The sequence below is a fragment of the Salvelinus sp. IW2-2015 genome, linkage group LG4q.1:29 (assembly GCF_002910315.2).
Source record: "Salvelinus sp. IW2-2015 linkage group LG4q.1:29, ASM291031v2, whole genome shotgun sequence".
Taxonomy (NCBI): Eukaryota; Metazoa; Chordata; class Actinopteri; order Salmoniformes; family Salmonidae; genus Salvelinus; species Salvelinus sp. IW2-2015.
In genome coordinates, this window is record NC_036842.1 from 1,216,890 (window position 1) to 1,235,500 (window position 18,611).

The window sequence follows — 18,611 nt, forward strand, 5'->3', positions numbered from 1 at the left end:
ATTTCCCTATTTTTCTTCACCTTTTCATTGTGCAGCTCCGTTGTCCTGCGCGCTTGTTCGTTGAGCTGTAGATCCACTCGGGTGTCCCCAAAAGTTTTCAAAAGCACCATTGCTTGTAAGTGCCCAGCCGTACTTTGGTGTCTCGTTGCTGCCTTGGTTAGACAACTCAAGTTTGCAAAGCCAGTGTGGCTCCAAACACCAAATCGATCACTTGCAAATAATAGGCATTCCCAGCAGTACAGTTTGCAGTGCTTCTCGGAGCCTGTGAGCCATTGATAGCGCTCGTAGTTGGAACTTTGAAAGTGGCGAGCGAACGAACCCCTTTCCCGCCTGTGACAGGCTTTGTAGCGTCGGCGTCGGGCGACCTCTCCTTACAATGTCTAACTTTTCTTGAAAAGTTCATCTTGAGAATGGCGTTATAATTATATCCTCGACCAAATCGATATCTTCTCCTCCTTCCGCCATTGTGAGTTGAAAAAAACAGCTTAGTAGTACGCGAATTAATTCGTTTATCAAATTCAGTTTCCTAGATCTGCATAGACCTGCCCATAGGACCTGCCTCTCAATATTGGTAATCCAATCAAAAGACGTGCACGCACTACGCCTGCTAGCTGGCTCCTGTGTAACACTGGAGCCAGCCAGCAGGCGTACAATAGCCAACTCTAAAGCTGATTGGTTGACACTAAATTTTCATTTCCATTCACTTTATAGCTACAAGCGCCCGCACTGTTGATTCTGAAGGCCTGAGGGCAGATTTTAGACCCCTGGCAACACATGATGGCTGAATATGATTGGATAAAAGATCTAACATAAAGACCAGCCCTCCAAATCTCAACCTGGGGCTGGAAGCAGTGCAACCAAGAGGAAAGCTATGAAATGAAGAGTATAACTCTTACTCTGGGGAATAATTTAATACATATTTGTGGGAAAATATATTTAATTTTTTTTTTTATTCTGATGATGTTTAGGCCAGCAGAGAAGGCCTTGCTGGCCCTGACGGCCCACCACTGTCATATGCTGAGGCAGTGAAGAAAGTAGTAGTAGGTGTGAGTAGTAGATCTGTACCAATACAGAGGGATAAACCAACAAGTGATATATGTTTCAGTTAGCATTTATAGCAATGGTTATGAACTGTACTGCAGGGATGGAATGTAAGTCACAGAAAATTAAGGTTGTGGTGGCAGATGCAGAGAGGTATTTGGGTGTGCAAGACTGAACATCAGAAGTGTTACAGGGTGTGTTAAGTGGTGGTGTCCCATCCTTTCAGGCTGTTGGCCTGAAGTAGGACTAAATATATTTAAACATTGGAGTATGCTGTTTTTTTATGTGAGTGTAGTGTTAGATAGTGGGGTATTTGTTTATTTGTTACATTTTTTTCAAGCAAAATTATAAAGGAGTTATACTCCAGTCTAGTAGGTGGCGGTAATGCAACATTTATTGGATGCCAACCACCATTAAACCTAATAAAGGAAGAAGAAGAAATTATTTCGCGGAACTATACAATCAAACGACACTTCCTGCACGGACTCAATTTGCTGTGAACAGGAGTAATCATGGCGTTCAACTTTGGCGGCGCTGCCACCAACCCCGCAAGTAAGGAGATATTTCCATCTATTGATATCGAATTTATTAGAAAGCACTTTACATTACTACCAACAGCAGATATTGTGATGGACGGATGGCTATGATTTCATTTACGTACGCCACAGCTAACGAAACCACAAAAGTAAGAAAAGCGGCCTTGACTGCAGGTCAAGCCAGTTAAGGTTAGCTAACGAAGTATTTAGCTAGTGTATGAACATTCTAGTAAACTAGCTATCTAGTCAGCTTGTATGAACTATTCTCACAGGAGGATCATCGATTTAAGTCCGCTTGCTATTTAAACTGCCAGTTGTAAGCTTTCTAATATAGTTAACTAGCGAAGCTAACTAACTACACTAGCTACCTAGTCGTCAGCAACATTCTGTTGAATCCCTTATGTTGCGGACGAGCAAGTGTAAGGACATCAAACATTCATCCTTCCGCATAGACGTTCTAGTTTAGATCGCCTGGTTAAATTGTGTTTGGATACTTTTTTTTTTAATCTCTAATTGGTTAAACTAGAGAGGAATATAGCAATGTGATAACATCTGAGTTTGCTTAATTTACTATTATCCTAAATTAGGATATTGAATTATTTTACCATATGCTTCTTTCCATGATGTTATGATTGTGTTCCTACATTACACAAATTGGCGTATTGACCACATCAAATTGGCGGGAATTACACAATTTTTCCTTCAGATTGGTGATGTTAGTTTAAAAGTGTATAGTCAACACAATGACACAAGATCAATTGCATAAAACGTATCAATATCTTTGGTTTTGTACTAATTTTGCAGGATTTTCTCAAATGGCACGGATAATTTATATTCGTCTCCCAACTAGCCATTTAAATTAACATGTTGACTGACTTTTAATGTTAGATGGCTAGTTGCCGAAAGATTCCCTACCTGTAAAATATTTCGATTCACGCTTTTTTATATTTTGTATATATATTTTTAACATCAGAGGCATTTCCATCATCTCTCGGGTTGATTGTGTCCCTCGCTATTAAATATGCGTTAAAAACACGTTTTATATCCAGGGTGTTCCATTCCTATGATGAGTATTCACTAGAGGTCTACTGATTATGATATTTCAACACCGATACCAATTATTAGAGGACCAAAAAAAAGCCGATACTGATTAATTAAATGTAATCGGCTGATTTTTATATATATATTTGTAATAATGACAATTACAACAATACTGAATGAACACTTTTATTTTAACTTAATATAATACTTCAATAAAATCTATTTAGTCTCAAATAAATAATGAAACATGTTCAATTTGGTTTAAATAAAGCAAAAACAAAGTGTTGGAGATGAAAGTAAAAGTGCAGTATGTGCCATGTAAAAAAGCTAACGTTTAAGTTCCTTGCTCAGAACATATGAAAGCTGGTGGTTCCTTTCTTCAATATTCCCAGGTAAGAAGTATTAGGTTGTAGTTATTATAGGACTTTTTCCTCTCTATACCATTTGTATTTCATATACCTTTGACTATTGGATGTTCTAATAGGTAATTTAGTATTGGGGTGGCAGGGTAGCCCATTGGTTAGAGCGTTGGACTAGTAACCGAAAGGTTGCAAGTTCGAATCCCCGAGCTGACAAGGTACAAATTAGAGGTCGACCGAAAAACAGCATTCCTGTTACATTGCACAACCTTCAATGTTATGTCATAATTACGTAAAATTCTGGCAAATTAGTTCGCAATGAGCCAGGCGGCCCAAACTGTTGCATATACCCTGACTCTGCGTGCAATGAACACAAGAGAAGTGACACAATTTCACCTGGTTAATATTGCCTGCTATCCTGGATTTCTTTTAGCTAAATATGCAGGTTTAAAAATATATACTTCTGTGTATTGATTTTAAGAAAGGCATTGATGTTTATGGTTAGGTACACGTTGGAGCAACGGCAGTCCTTTTTCGCGAATGCACACCGCATAGATTAAATGCAACGCAGGACACGCTAGATAAACTAGTAATATCATCAACCATATGTAGTTATAACTAATGATTATGATTGATTGATTGTTTTTTATAAGATAAGTTTAATGCTAGCTAGCAACTTACCTTGGCTTCTTACTGCATTCATGTAACAGGCAAGCTCCTCGTGAGGCAAGTGGTTAGAGCGTTGGACTAGTTAACCGTAAGGTTGCAAGATTGAATCCCTGAGCTGACATGGTAAAAATATGTCGTTCTGCCCCTGAACAAGGCAGTTAACCCACCGTTCCTAGGCCGTCATTGAAAATAAGAATGTGTTCTTAACTGACTAAATAAAGGTGTAAAAAAATACCGATTTACGATTGTTATGAAAACGTGAAATCGGCCCTAATTAATCGGCCATTCTGATTAATCGGTCGACCTCTATCAGGGATGCAGTTGCCCATGGCGGCATCAACTTTATCCACTTCTTCATCCATCCTCATAACATTCCACTGTCTGACTACATATTTTGTTGTTGGTCAAGACACTAACGTATTTTAATTTGGTTCATTTGCTGCCAAAACAACAGCACACCACCAGTGCCTCATCGGGATTTGGTAGTAAATATGCTCATTTTCAAGGCACAGCAGCTTCCCCATTCCCCAAAATGCATTCTCATCACTCAGAAGAATACGAGTAATCTGCTAACTAGCTAGGCTACTTGCTTGAGAATGTAGACCGGTGTAGAGGTTTCTCAAATAATCCCAGGCTGAGTAAACAGTAGCTCAACCAAGTTCAGCACAGTCCGTAGGAGCAATAGCATGCTTATGCTGCAATTTCCAATGCTGAATAAATGAGGTTGCTTTATCCAACAAAGATCTACTTTTTGTAGTCTAGCAATTAAGGACCTTTATGATTGCAAATAAAGCAGATCACTCTGCCAGCACCCCACAAAAGACTTGATGATTAAACATGAACAGGACCTTGAGAGATGTGGTGGAGCATGATAAATAATTTCCCTCGTCTAGTTGGCAAGAATGATGAGACAAGGTTCACTGGCAGTATTCTAATACCACTGTTTAGGCCCTGGGGACTGTCTTGCATCTTTGATTGGGCCTCTGTGAATACATGAGTGGTGAAAGGGAACAGAATTCTGGCAAAGCAAAGGATGACTGAAATATTCGGACTCAGCAGCAGTAAGTACAATGCAATGGCCCTGGCCCCACAGACTTTCACTGATTCATGGAGGTGAAGGGGCATTTTAAACTGCACTGTCTCATCCTGCTCTTTCTCTCCTCTCCCTGATGAGTTTGTTGTGGTTCTTCCCCATTGTAAAGACTTAAATCATTTTCTTCCTGGCTATAGCAGGTCTTGCAGCCCCTGGTTTCGGGACCACCACCACTGCTGCGGCCCCCGCTGGCTTCGGCGGCTTTGGCACCACCACCACAGGTAAGACTGGGACACTCCACTGTCCACTACATCAGTGTTTGACACAGCTACGCCGACTTTGATAACTAACCAGCCAACTAGCCTTGTACCAGATCTGTTTGTTCTCTTGCTTACTTCATTGGCAAACCAAACATAGCATGACAATTACATAAATAGTTTAGTCTTTTTAGACAGACTGGTTGCCTTCCAGCTTAACATGTCTGTACATATACAAAGTCAGTTTGGAATAGAGGAAAGGGGAGAGTTGGGACATTCGGCTTATATAACTGCTTTATCTGCTTGTTGCCCTAGCGTAAACGTCTCCTGGACACACAATAGTAGCTAGCAAGATGAAGATCATAGAGGTTTTTTAAATGAGTGCTTTTTACTAGTTTGCCTCAACTACCTACACTGAAACCACTGCAAAGGTTTTGCCTGCAAACTTAGGTATAGAATCGCGACGTTCTGGCATGTCTGCCTATGGTAAGTTTTTCATGAGCACAATTCCTGCCTACATTTTAAGCCTTGCCTACCCAAACTCGTGATTTGTTGGGAGAGTTGTCTGTTTGAAGAGAACTCCCCAGGATCTTTTCTTTTTCGAAGTTGCCAAGAGAATCTGTCATGTTTCCCAGACCTAGTGCTGTTGCTGCCCTAGGTCTGGGATTTCCGAAACTATAGGAGTTGGCAAGAGAGTAGAAACAGACTGGCACCCAGGCTACCAGCCTACCACATAAGTGTGAAATGTGGTTACTACTAAATAACCATCCAACTACACCAGTGTATTCAGCATAATACTAGTAGTATCTTATTAATTAACTGACTAACAGAGCAGGGAGTTGAGGTTTGTGGCTGTTAATTTGTGGCTGTTAGTAATTCCTTCAACTGAAAACATCACTGTTATGACGCTACCAGGCGTGCTCTTGTACATACAATGTGTTTGAAGCTTTTATCCCACTGTGGGACTGTCGCGGTGCTCTTCTCTACACTAACCCTCCTCTGCACCCTTCTCTCTCTCTCTCTCTCTCGCTGCCTGCCTGCCTGCTGGCTAAAGGATTTGGGGGGCTGGGAGCCGGGAGCACCACGTCTGGTGGGTTTAGTTCTGGGGGGTTTGGATTAAATGCAGCAGCTCCCAATGCGGCTGCAATCAGCTTTAATGTTGGGGGCTTTGGTGCAGCTACCACAGCAGCCACTGTGTTCAATTTTGGTAATAGCCTGGCTAGCGCAGGTAGATGCCTTTTTTATATTAATCTATCAATCAGTCAATCCGTCTAGTATGTCTACAGCACACATTTGTACTTTCCATTTATCCCTACACGACTGTGTATTATTTTGGTATGGTGTTTTTGTATATCTCCATCTCACCCTATGCATATGTTAAATGCTCATCTAAAGATGTTTTGCATGTTGCCTGTTTTGGATACATCCGCTATCCGCTACAACAGCCTTTGTTAGCACAGTCCCTGTGTCAAACTGGTGGGCTCTGATTACGGAGTTGGGAAAGGCGTGCTAGATTATTTTTGTGGAATATGTTATGTGTTTCTTATCGCATTTTCCTGAATCTGTTAGGCCACTGATTGCCCGGCAGGCACATGACATGTTCTGTGTTATTTCTCTAGAGTATTTATCTTCTCCACTCTAAAAAAGCATTAGGGACCCCCTCCCTTAGAGAAATCAATTGATCTCTTCTAGGGTTGCACATTTTGGGGAATATTTAGAGGTGGAAACTTTACATGGGATATATGGGAATTAATGGGAATATATTCAAATTAATATTAATACCATTTAAATGTAGATGTTTTTTGCATTGGATATATTTACCATATCATATAAACTTTTTACCTTATCATAAGTAGACATAGTTGCAAATGATTAAATCCTTCCAATAGAAATTAAAAAAAATATTTAGTTATGAATTGAACTTTAATTAAATGAGTTGACTCTAAACATGGGACGAGTTCACTGAACAACAAAAGGGAATTTTGAATGATCACCAATGATCCATCGCATCTCCCAAAAACGTTTTCAACATACATCTGTAAAATGATAGTCTAGAAACTAAAGCTTTGGTTGTCTTCCTCGCAGGCTTCCATGTCTTCTCCCTGGACCTCCTCAATGTCCACCTCTTGAACATCAGATTCTGAGGCCTCATCTTCATTTTCAACTTTCCAACCTTGTTGGGGATGGCTCATTGTCAAGCTCAAAAAGCCTCAATTTGCCACCAATTTTTCAACCGTTGTATTGGTCAGTCTGTTGCGTGCTTTGATGTGTGTGTTCCCAAACAAGGACCAGTTGCGCTCTGAGGTGGCTGATGTTGGTGGGATTTGGAGGATGATGGAGGAAACAGGGGAAAGAGCCTCAGATCCACAAAGTCCCTTCCACCAGGTGGCTGAGGAGATATGTTGGCACAACTGCCATATTACGTCTCCATCCCAAATCCCTTGCTTGGATGTGTACTTCGCCAGACTACCAAGAACCTTGCCCTCATCCAGGCCATGTTGGCGAGACAAGGTAGTGATGACACCATAGGCCTTGTTGATCTCTGCTCCAGACAGTATGTTCTTGCCAGCATATTTGAGGTCCAACATGTACGCTGCGGCATGTATGGGCTTCAGGCAGAAGTCTTCACACTTTTTGATGTATTTCAAAACGGCAGTTTCCTCTGCTTGGAGCAACACTGAAGTGGGCAGGGCAGTACAGATTTCTTCTCTTACATCTGCAAGCAGAGTCTGAACATCAGACAGGATGGCATTGTCTCCCTCAATTCGTGCAATGGCTACTGCTATAGGTTTCAGGCTACTTGCCACTCTCTCCCAAAATACATAATCTAGGAGGATCCTCTTGATGGGGCTGTCCATATCGGCAGATTGTGATATGGCCATTTCTTGGAGACTCCTTCCCCTCCAGGAGACTGTCAAACATGATGACAACACCACCCCAACGGGTGTTGCTGGGCAGCTTGAATGTGGTGCTCTTCTCACTTTGCTTGGTGAGGTAGATTGCTGCTATAACTTGATGATCCTTCACATACCTAACAATTTCCTTGGCTCTCTTGTAGAGTTTATCCATTGTTTTCAGTGCCATGACGTCCTTGAGGAGCTGATTCAATGCATGAGCAGCACAGCCATTAGGTGTGATGTGAGGGTAGGACTCGTCCACTTTAGACCAAGCAGCCGTCATGTTCGCAGCATATACCTTCTGTGGACCAAGGTCATTGATGACTGCCTTCAGCTCATCTGCAATGTAGAGACCGGTGTGTCTGTTGTCCCTTGTGTCTGTGCTCTTGTAGAATACTGGTTGAGGGGTGGAGATGACGTAGTTAATTATTCCTTGCCCACGAACATTCGACCACCCATCAGAGATGATTGCAATACAGTCTGCTTTTTCTATAATTTGCTTGACCTTCATTTGAACTCTGTTTAGCTCTGCATCCAGCAAATTAGTAGATAAAGCATGTCTGGTTGGAGGGTTGTATGCTGGGCGAAGAACGTTCAGAAATCTCTTCCAATACACATTGCCTGTGAGCATCAGAGGTGAACCAGTTGCATACACAACTCGAGCAAAACATTCATCAGCATTTCTCTGACTACATTCCTCCATTGAGTCAAAAAAAACTTCTGATTCCAGGAGGACCATGAGCTGTTGCTATCGATAAGGTGTCTGATGCATAATTTTCACCTCGAATAGAAGTAGAGGGACTTTTGTCAGAGGTTGCTTTTTGTGAGCCCTGAGGGAACTTTTTGCACTTGGCCAGATGATTCTGCATCTTTGTAGCATTCTTCACATATGATTTGGCACAGTATTTGCAAATGTAAACAGCTTTTCCTTCTGCATTAGTTGCAGTGAAATATCTCCACACATCAGATAGTGCCCGTGTCATTTTCCTGTAAAGATTAGATAAAAAAAAAAATATATATATATATATATACAATTCCATGTACAGATAAATAGTTAAGCAGTTAGATTAAACAACTCCTTTGTAAGATAAATGTTATAAAATGAAACATGTATGGAAACAGGTGAATTAACACTCAGTTAGCAGGCTCAAGCAAGCTAAAAACCCACATGGTAGCAAATCCTAACTAGCAGAAATTGTTAACAAGTTAGAAATGATTTAAACACACGTTGCTGTAGGTTACTAGTTAACAAAAAATAATGTATGTCATATAAAATAATGTATGTTATATAAAATACATTCACCCCACCCAGTATTGTAATCAAAACTTACCAGAAAGTATGTAGTCCTTGGCTCAGACAGTATAGTAGTGTTGGCTCAATAGTATCTCATTAGTGTGCAAGATCTTGAGAATCAGCTGTACATGTGATGGAAGAACGCACTGTGCATGCAGAGGGGTGCAATTCCATTGAATTGGGGATAGTTTAACCAAAATATGCCACAAGACCTCGAATTGCCTTGTGTGTATTCCACAAAAAAGGTTCACTGTTATAAGCAAACTTTTTTGATGAATGTAAGCAACATTTCCGGGCTTAACTTCCCATGGAAATTTCCGGAAAGTTCCTGACTCTTTGCAACCCTAATCTCTACGCCCTCCCTCATCTTTCTTTCCATTATCCATCCATTCATCCATGCTCTCTTACCTCTCTCTGATGGTCTGGTTTGTCTTGCTCAGGTGCTTTTGGGGGTTTTGGGACGACCACTACATCCGCTGCTGCGCCTGGGTCAACTTTCAGCTTCGCCACTCCTGCAAGCACAACAGGTCAGGAATATGGAACTCGCTGGGGCAGGGCTGGGTACAGACAGAGAGCCAGGGCAGGAACGGCCTTGTCCCACTCTGCTTGCTCCTGCTATTCTGCATGGCAACTACTAGATGGTGCACTACCATAACATGTTATCTCCTTGCCATAGCCTCTCCCGATACTAGCATTCCATTCTTAGATTACCAACACACTATAACCCTAACCTAAGATTCTATGCCAAAATACTCAACAAATCCTTATATTTTCCATTTAATGGTTTTATTGATATAATTATTTCTCCTTCTAGGAGGACTGTTTGGTAATACCCAGAATAAGGGATTTGGGTTCTCCTCTGGGCTGGGCACTGGCACTACTGCTGCAGCTGGGTTTGGAACAGGTCTGGGGACAACTCTAGGAGGTGGATTTGGTGGCTTCAATATCCAGCCACAGCAGCAACAGCAAGGTAAGTGTTCCTCTGGCTAAGAGCAGGGGTGAATCTCAAAAGTCCTTCCTCAATTTCTAGGGTCCTCTCCTCGCTTCCTTAACCTTAGAGGGAACAGAAGATCCAACGATTTGAGACGGAGACGAGGAGAGAACGCAAGGAGGAATTAAGGAAAGACTATTGCGATTGTCCCCTGGTGTATGTAAACCAAACAAGTTATGATTTGCTAGGATACCTAAGTTTTCTTTTGTGTTGCGCTATATAGGAAGCTTTTTTGGGCAGCAGGCCCAGGCCCCAGCCCAGTCTAATCAGCTCGTCCACACAGCTAACGCCCTGTCTGCCCCCACCCTGCTTGGGGACGAGAGAGATGCCATCTTGGCCAAGTGGAATCAGCTCCAGGCCTTCTGGGGAACAGGCAAGGGCTACTTCAACAACCAACTCCCCCCTGTAGATTTCACACAGGAGAACCCTTTCTGCAGGTTCAAGGTAATGCCTCCTATCAGCATATTTTGACATTAAGTGTTTTTCTATTTTAATAAAGCAAATTGCTGTTTTAATCTTAAACTAGTTTTCACATGTTGACGAGGTTTGTTGTACTATTCCTTTTTACCGTCTTCAGGTAACTGCAGTGGTGTAGACCAGTGCTTTGGAGTTCAATTAACTGTCACAAATATGTCGGCATAAGAGAGACCACCAAAGTTCTATCTAGAGAATACAAAGGTCACAAACTGCTAGTTTATCATATCTGTTTGTGTCTGCAAGGCGGTGGGCTACAGCTGTATCCCAGGCAGTAAGGATGAGGATGGTCTGGTTGTCCTGGCCTTCAATAAGAAGGAGGCTGATGTCCGTAGCCAACAGCAGCAGCTGGTTGAGTCTCTACACAAGGTGCTGGGAGGGAACCAGACTCTCACCGTCAACGTAGAGGGAGTCAAAGCCCTGCCTGATGACCAGTGAGTAGTAGTAGACACTACCAGACACAGTCTATGGGTACACAACAGAGAATATACTTTATGTAGTATGGTTGTCTATCACGTTGACCTCATGATCTGTTAGTCATTGTTCAATCTGTGAACCTATTAACAGGAATACATTTCTCCAGCCCAAATACTCACTTTGATAGCAAACCAAGTGGCAGGGCTGCCATTTTCTTGTTTTTCAAATTAGTGAACATTTAGAAGCCCTGTAAGTAGACCATGTAACACTGAATGCCTGTCTTTCTCTCTTTTTAGGACGGAGGTGGTGATCTATGTGGTGGAGCGTTCTCCTAACGGCACATCTAAGAGGATCCCAGCTACAACACTGTACAGCTATGTAGAGCAGGCTAACACCAAGGCCCAGCTCACACAGCTAGCAGTTTTCATGTCTGTTACACGCACTGAGCTCTCACCAGCACAGCTCAAACAGCTGCTGGCGAATGCACCAGCAGGTAAGTTTGGTTGTGTGTGTGTCTTCCCCATACTCTCTCTTCTCTCACCTCCATCTCAACTAAGTTAACTTCTTATGGCTGCAATCCTGGTAACGGGATGATATGACAACAGCCAGTGAAAGTGCAGGGCGCCAAATTCAAAACAACAGAAATCTCATAAATAAAATTCCTCAGACATGTGTCTTATACCAATTTAAAGGTAATCTTGTTGTTAATCCCACCAAAGTGTCTGATTAAAAATATGCTTTTCAGCGAAAGCACCACAAACGATTATGTTAGGTCACCACCAAGCCACAGAATAAGCACAGCCATTTTTCCAGCCAAAGATAGCAGTCACAAAAAGCACAAATACAGATAAAATGAATCACTAACCTTTGATGATCTTCATCAGATGACACTCATAGGCCTTCATGTTACACAATACATGTATGTTTTGTTTGATAAAGTTTATATAAAAGTTTACATTGGCGTGTTACGTTCACTAGTTCCAAAAACATCCAGTGATAGTGCATAGCCACATCTATTCAACAGAAATACTCATCATAAATGTAGATGATAATACAAGTTATACACATGGAATTATAGATATACCTCTCCTTAATGCAACCGCTGTGTCAGATTTCAAAAAAACTTTACGGAAAAAGCAAACCATGCAATAATCTGAGACGGCGCTCAGAACAAGTCAAATTAGCCGCCATGTTGGAGTCAACAGAAATCAGAAATGACATGATAAATGTTTCCTTACCTTTGATGATCTTCATCAGAATGCACTCCCAGGAATCCCAGGTCCACAATAAATGCTTGATTTGTTCGATAATGTCCGTTATTTATTTCCAATTAGCTACTTTGGTTAGCGCGTTTGGTAAACAATTCCAAAGTCACAGCGCGTTCACTAAAACGTGACGAAATGTCCAAAAGTTCCGTAACAGTCAGTAGAAACATGTCAAATGATGTATTGAATCAATCTTTAGAATGTTAACATAAATCTTGAATAACGTTCCAACCGGAGAATTACATTGACTTCAGATGAGCGATGGAACAGAGCTCCCTCTTATGTGAACGTGCATGGTCAGATCATGGCAGACTTGACTAATTCCTCTCTCATTCGGCCCCCCTTCACAGTAGAGGCATCAGACAAAGTTCTACAGACTGTTGACATCTAGTGGAAGCCGTAGGAAGTGAAAACTCATCCATATCTCGCTGGGATTTCAATGGGAGCTTGGTTGAAAATCCACCAGGCTCAGAAATGTCCACTTCCTGTTTGGATTGTTTCACGGGTTTTTGCCTGCCCTATGAGTTCTGTTATACTCACAGACATAATTCAAACAGTTTTAGAAAATTCTGAGTGTTTTCTATCCAATACTAATAATAATATGCATATATTAGCAACTATGACTGAGGAGCAGGCCGTTTACTCTGGGCACCTCTGTGCACCTTTCATCCAAGCTACTCAATACTGCCACTGCAGCCATAAGAAGTTAACTGAGTCATTTTGTTGAGAGCATGGTCTTGTTCCCCGGCTCAGACGTTGCTGATGCATGCCAGATTTTAGGCCTGAATAGGTATTTTCCATATCAGCTTAAGCACATCATGTTATAGCAATCTGGTGCCCGACGACACAGTCAATGATCTGACACGCAACCATTGGTTGATGCATGCAACGTCTGAGCATGGGAACAAGGCCATGTCTTTTAGATAACCAGATGTCTATTGTACAACAGCTGTGGCTTCATGGATTTCAGTTTGGTTTCATTTAATGGTTTATTGAAATAACAGCGTATGGACTATTTGGTCCACATGTAGCACTAAGAATGTGACTGTTGTATATGACTCAGAGTTTTGTTGCTTGTTTTCAGGTGTGGATCCCATCATTTGGGAACAGGCAAAGGTGGATAACCCTGATGCGGACAAGTAAGTTGTTTAATGTGAATCAAGGTTATTAAAAGGTTGTTATCATTAATTCTTCTGAGCTAGATGATCATTTTGAAACTGTATATGAAACTGATGATATTCGTAATCGTACAGGTTGATCCCCGTCCCCATGGTTGGTTTCAAAGAACTACTCCGCAGACTGAAGATTCAGGACCAGATGACCAAACAGCACCAGTCCAGAGTAGACGTGAGTCCTGCTGCTTTCCTCTACAATTGCACTGCTTCTAGAAGTGTTATAAAAGAGTGTAGAGGAATAGGGAATTTGCAGGACCATAAAATGAATAAAGAACCTTAGGTTGATGGTTCTTATCCAGCTTGAAGGACTGCAAAGGAGACTGAGAGACACATCTGGCTACTAAGACCAATACAGGAGGGGAGCTGCGTCACATGCTTCTCAGTACCCTCCTTTATATGCTGTAGGTGGGTTCCTCCTATGTAGTTATGTACACGTTTCCTGTGGTCTTTCACCAGATCATCTCTAATGACATCAGTGAACTGCAGAAGAACCAGGCAACAACAGTGGCTAAGATCGCTCAATACAAGAGGAAGCTGATGGATCTCTCTCACAGAGTACTACAGGTATATGCCATACATAATAATAAAGTCAAGTCATCTGGCTGTTGTCAGTTGGTACAGCGGTGTGTGAAAATATTTTGAATGCCGACAGAATATCATGAAGTTAGCTATCTTGATTAAATTAATTATTTAACTATGTGTGTATAATAGGGCTAACCCCAATTAGTTGATTGTTTGGTCGTTAGGCTGTTGGTCGACCAATATTATTTTAGTCGAGCAGTAATATACAGTACCAGTCACAAGTTTGGACACACCTACTCATTCAAGGGTTGTTCTTTATTTTAAAATGTTCTACACAGTAGAATAATAGTGAAGACATCAAAACTATGAAATAACACATATGGAATCATGTAGTAACCAAAGTGTTAAACAAATCAAAATATCCACCCTTTGCCTTGACAGCTTTGCACTCTCTTGGCATTCTCTCAACCAGCTTCACCTGGAATGCTTTTCCTACAATCTTGGCGTTCCCACATATGCTGAGCACTTGTTGGCTGCTTTTCCTTCCCTCTGCCAAACCAAACCATCTCAATTGAGTTGAGGTCGGGTGATTGTGGAGTCCAGGTCATCTGATGCAGCACTCCATCACTCTACTTCTTGGTCAAATAGCCTTTACACAGCCTGAAGGTGTGTTGGGTCATTGTCCTGTTGAAAAACAAATGATAGTCCCAGTAAGCGCAAGCCAGATACGATGGTGTATCGCTGCAGAATGCTGTGGTAGCCATGGTGGTTAAGTGTGCCTTTAATTCTAAATAAATTTCTGACAGTGTCACCAGCAAAGCACCATCACACCACCTCTATGCTTCATGGTGGGAACCACACATGCGGAGGTCATCTGTTCACCTACTCTGCGACTCACAAAGACACGGCGGTTGGAATCAAACATCTCAAATTTGGAATCATCAGAACAAAGGACAGATTTCCACCGGTATAATGTCATTGCTTGTTTTTCTTGGCCCAAGCAAGTCTCTTCTTATTTAGTAGTGTTTTTTTGCAGCAATTCAACCATGACGGGCTGATTCACGCAGTCTCTGAACAGTTGATGTTGAGATGTGTCTGTTACTTGAACTCGAAAGCATTTATTTAAGCTGCAATTTCTGAGGCTGGTAACTCGAATGAACGTATCCTCTGCAGCAGAGGTAACTCTGGGTCTTCCTTTCCTGTGGCGGTCCTCATGAGAGCCAGTTTCATCATATTGCCTGATGGTTTTTGTGCCGCACTGTCAAAGTTCTTGAAATTTTCCGGATTGACTGACCTTCATGTCTTTGTCATTTCTCTTTGCTTATTTGAGCTGTTCTTGCCATAATATGGACTTGGTCTTTTACCAAATAGGGTTATCTTCTGTATACCACCCCTACCTTATCACAACACACCTGATTGGCTGAAATGCATTAAGAAGGAAAGAAATGACACAAATGAACTTTTAACAAGCCACAACAGTTAATTGAAATACATTCCATGAAGTTGGCTGAGAGAATGCCAAGAGTGCAAAGCCAAGAGTGTGCAAAGCTACTTTGAAGAATCTAAAATATATTTTGATTTGTTTTTAAACTTTTCTTTGGTTACTATATGATTCATTATGTGTTTTCTTAGTTTTGATGTTTTCACTATTCTACAATGTAGAAAATAGTAAAAAAAATAAAATTTAAAAAAACTTGAATGAGTAGGTATATCCAAACTTTTGTGTGTGCGTTCGTGCGTGTATGTAATATATATACATACATACATACTACCATTCAAAAGTTTGGGGTCACTTAGAAATGTCCTTGTTTTTGAAAGAAAAGCAAATAAAAAATTACATAATTGATCAGAAATACAGCGTAGATATTGTTAAGGACTATTGTAGCTGGAATGGGCAGATTTTTTTATGGAATATCTACATAGGTGTACAGAGGCCCATTATCAGCAACCATCACTCCTGTGTTCCAATGGCACGTTGTTAGCTAATCCAAGTTTATAATTTTAAAAGGCTAATTGATCATTAGAAAACCTGTTTGCAATTATGTTAGCACAGCTGAAAACTGTTGTCCTGATTTAAAGAAGCAATACATCTGGCCTTCTTTAGACTAGTTGAGTATCTGGAGCATCAGCATTTGTGGGTTTGATTATAGGCTCAAAATCACAGAATTGCGCAAACTGTCTCTAACCAGAATCGAATGGAGTGGGAGGCCCCGGTGCACAACTGAGCAGGAGGACAACCACATTAGAGTGTCTAGTTTGAGAAACAGACGCCACACAAGTTCTCAACTGGCAGCTTCATTAAATTAAATAGTACCAGCAAAACACCAAGATTTATTTTTTTAGTCGGGGACAGCATTGGTATATAAACTGTGTGTGTGTATGTAGGTGCTGATCAAGCAGGAGATTCAGAGGAAGAGTGGCTATGCCATCCAGGTGGATGAGGAGCACCTAAGAGTGCAGCTGGACACCATCCAGTGTGAACTTAACGCCCCCACGCAGTTCAAGGTAAGTTCACTGCAACATCTGGTTATTCCATACAAACGCTGGCACTACGCTATGCCCTACGTGACTACTAAAAGCTGACTTTTAACTGCAACTCTGGACACCCTACCTATTTACATTTTGGTAGTTTAGGTGACGCTCTTATCCAAAGCGACTTAAAGGTGCAATTAGGGTTAAATGCCTTGCTCAAGGGCACATCAGCAGATTTTTCACCTAGTCTGCTCGGGAACTCAGCGACATTTCTGTTACTGGCCCAATGCTCTTAACTGCTATGCTACCTGTCGCCTCTCACTGATTCAGATTTGATGACCCTGCTCTTTTCTTATTGGATGTACAGTATTTCTCATGTAATTTGAGGACCATGTCTAAAATTGACTTGAAATGGTTATTGCTCTATTAGGGGCGTCTGAACGAGCTGATGTCTCAGATCCGCATGCAGAACCACTTTGGGGCGGTGCGCTCAGAGGAACGATATAGTGTGGACGGGGACCTTCTCAGAGAGATCAGACAGGTGAGACTGTTAAAATTATATTTTTATGGGCAAGACATACTGCATGTATATGATTATGCAAATTATGGAAGTGTTTTGTCTGTCTGCTTACAGATGTGTGTGGTCTGCCGTTAGTCCGTCAGTAGTTCTAAGTGTGTGGTTGGTCAGTATTGCTGACCGAGTGTCTCTCCGTTCTCCTCTCCACAGCACCTAAAGCAGCAGCAGGAGGGTCTGAGTCAGCTGATCAGTGTGATCAAAGATGACGTGGAAGACATCAAACTGATAGAACATGGCCTCCTGGACAGACTCGGCTGACCTCAAAGGTCTTCCCAGGCCTCACGTGGCCCTGAATCTCTCTCTCACTGCTGACAAACGTTAAAGGGACATGCCTCTTCTTAGCAAGGCATATATCTGTCTTTTCTATGGTCTGTCTCCTACTCAAAGGTGCTTTCTCACACAGATTAATCCTTGTCCTGGACTAATGGCTCAATGGTGAATCTCAATCAAAAATGCTTTTTAGTCCAGGACTAGGCATCATTTTTGTTTTGGAAACTGCCCCTAAAACCCCCAAACATCTAAACTGGAACAAGGCCGCCTTAGAAAAACTGCCAGACCGTCTGGTGGACACTGTCTGGTTGACAGCCAGTAAAATGTGACTGTTCGATGATTTGGTGCGATATTCAACACATTGTAAATAAATACGCCTTTTATTATTGCTTTAGTAATATTTTATATGATGGAATAAGAATTATACACAAGCCCAACATGGTTTAATAAAATGTCATTGAGAAGCCTTTTTCAACATGACTCCTGTGTTTGGATCTCTTTCTTACCCAAGTGTAACCGGCGTCAGTGCTAGCTTAGCAGCTTTGTTTCCTCCCTCAATCTGCCTCTGACTGGGCTTGAACCAGGGTCCTCTGTCTCCCATGAATGCCGCTTGACAACATACAAACCAGTTGTTACACTAAAAAGGATCTGATTCATTGGCAACATTTTAGTCTGTGGGTGAGTTTATCCGGTACATTCTTAATCTGTTACACAAGTATAGGCACCATTTCTAAAACGAATGCTTTGCAAATCCATATACTGTGTTCTGTCTGGGTCTCTCACTTACACAATGACTAGCCAATGGCTGTATAGTTTTCATCTATAGAATCAATATTTCCTTAGGTCATAATATTATTATGGTCACCTATTGAGAGAGGCCTGTATGAATAATCAAGTATGCCCCAAAATCTTTTCCATCTTGTCCTTTTTTCTGATGATGTTGTATCTTTTCTCATTGGCTCTCAATATCTGTCCTTTTTGAGATGCTGGAAATAGGTCCATTGATTGGAATAAGTAGATTCCCAGTTTGTAGTACAGTGGGGCAAAAAAGTATTTAGTCAGCCACCAATTTTGCAAGTTCTCCCACTTAAAAAGATGAGAGAGGCCTGTAATTTTCATCATAGGTACACTTCAAATATGACAGACAAAATGAGAAAAAAAAATCCAGAAAATCACATTGTAGGATTTTTTATGAATTTTTTGCAAATTATGGTGGAAAATAAGTATTTGGTCACCTACAAACAAGCAAGATTTCTGGCTCTCACAGACCTGTAACTTCTTCTTTAAGAGGCTCCTTTGTCCTCTACTCGTTACCTGTATT

The 18,611-nt window shown here is 41.4% G+C and overlaps 1 protein-coding gene across 6 annotated transcripts; it reads left to right on the plus strand.

The window, feature by feature from the left end:
• The first annotated feature begins 1,506 nt into the window (after positions 1–1,506).
• Positions 1,507–17,770, plus strand: nup54 (nucleoporin 54). Of its 6 annotated transcripts, none has more exons than XM_023983305.1 (14): positions 1,507–1,593; positions 4,877–4,960; positions 5,991–6,026; positions 9,568–9,654; positions 9,942–10,097; positions 10,342–10,562; positions 10,839–11,026; positions 11,306–11,502; positions 13,359–13,413; positions 13,528–13,621; positions 13,906–14,013; positions 16,357–16,476; positions 16,874–16,984; positions 17,171–17,770. In XM_023983305.1, exons 1-14 carry the CDS (start codon positions 1,554–1,556, stop codon positions 17,276–17,278), a joined length of 1,605 nt encoding a protein of 534 aa, XP_023839073.1. In that variant the 5' UTR covers positions 1,507–1,553; the 3' UTR covers positions 17,279–17,770. The 6 variants fall into 6 exon arrangements, with proteins under 6 accessions (XP_023839073.1, XP_023839076.1, XP_023839077.1 ...); XM_023983306.2 differs by having other exon boundaries at positions 1,519–1,593; positions 4,880–4,960; XM_023983307.3 differs by lacking the exon at positions 1,507–1,593 and adding an exon at positions 3,897–4,707.
• Positions 17,771–18,611: the final 841 nt, after the last annotated feature.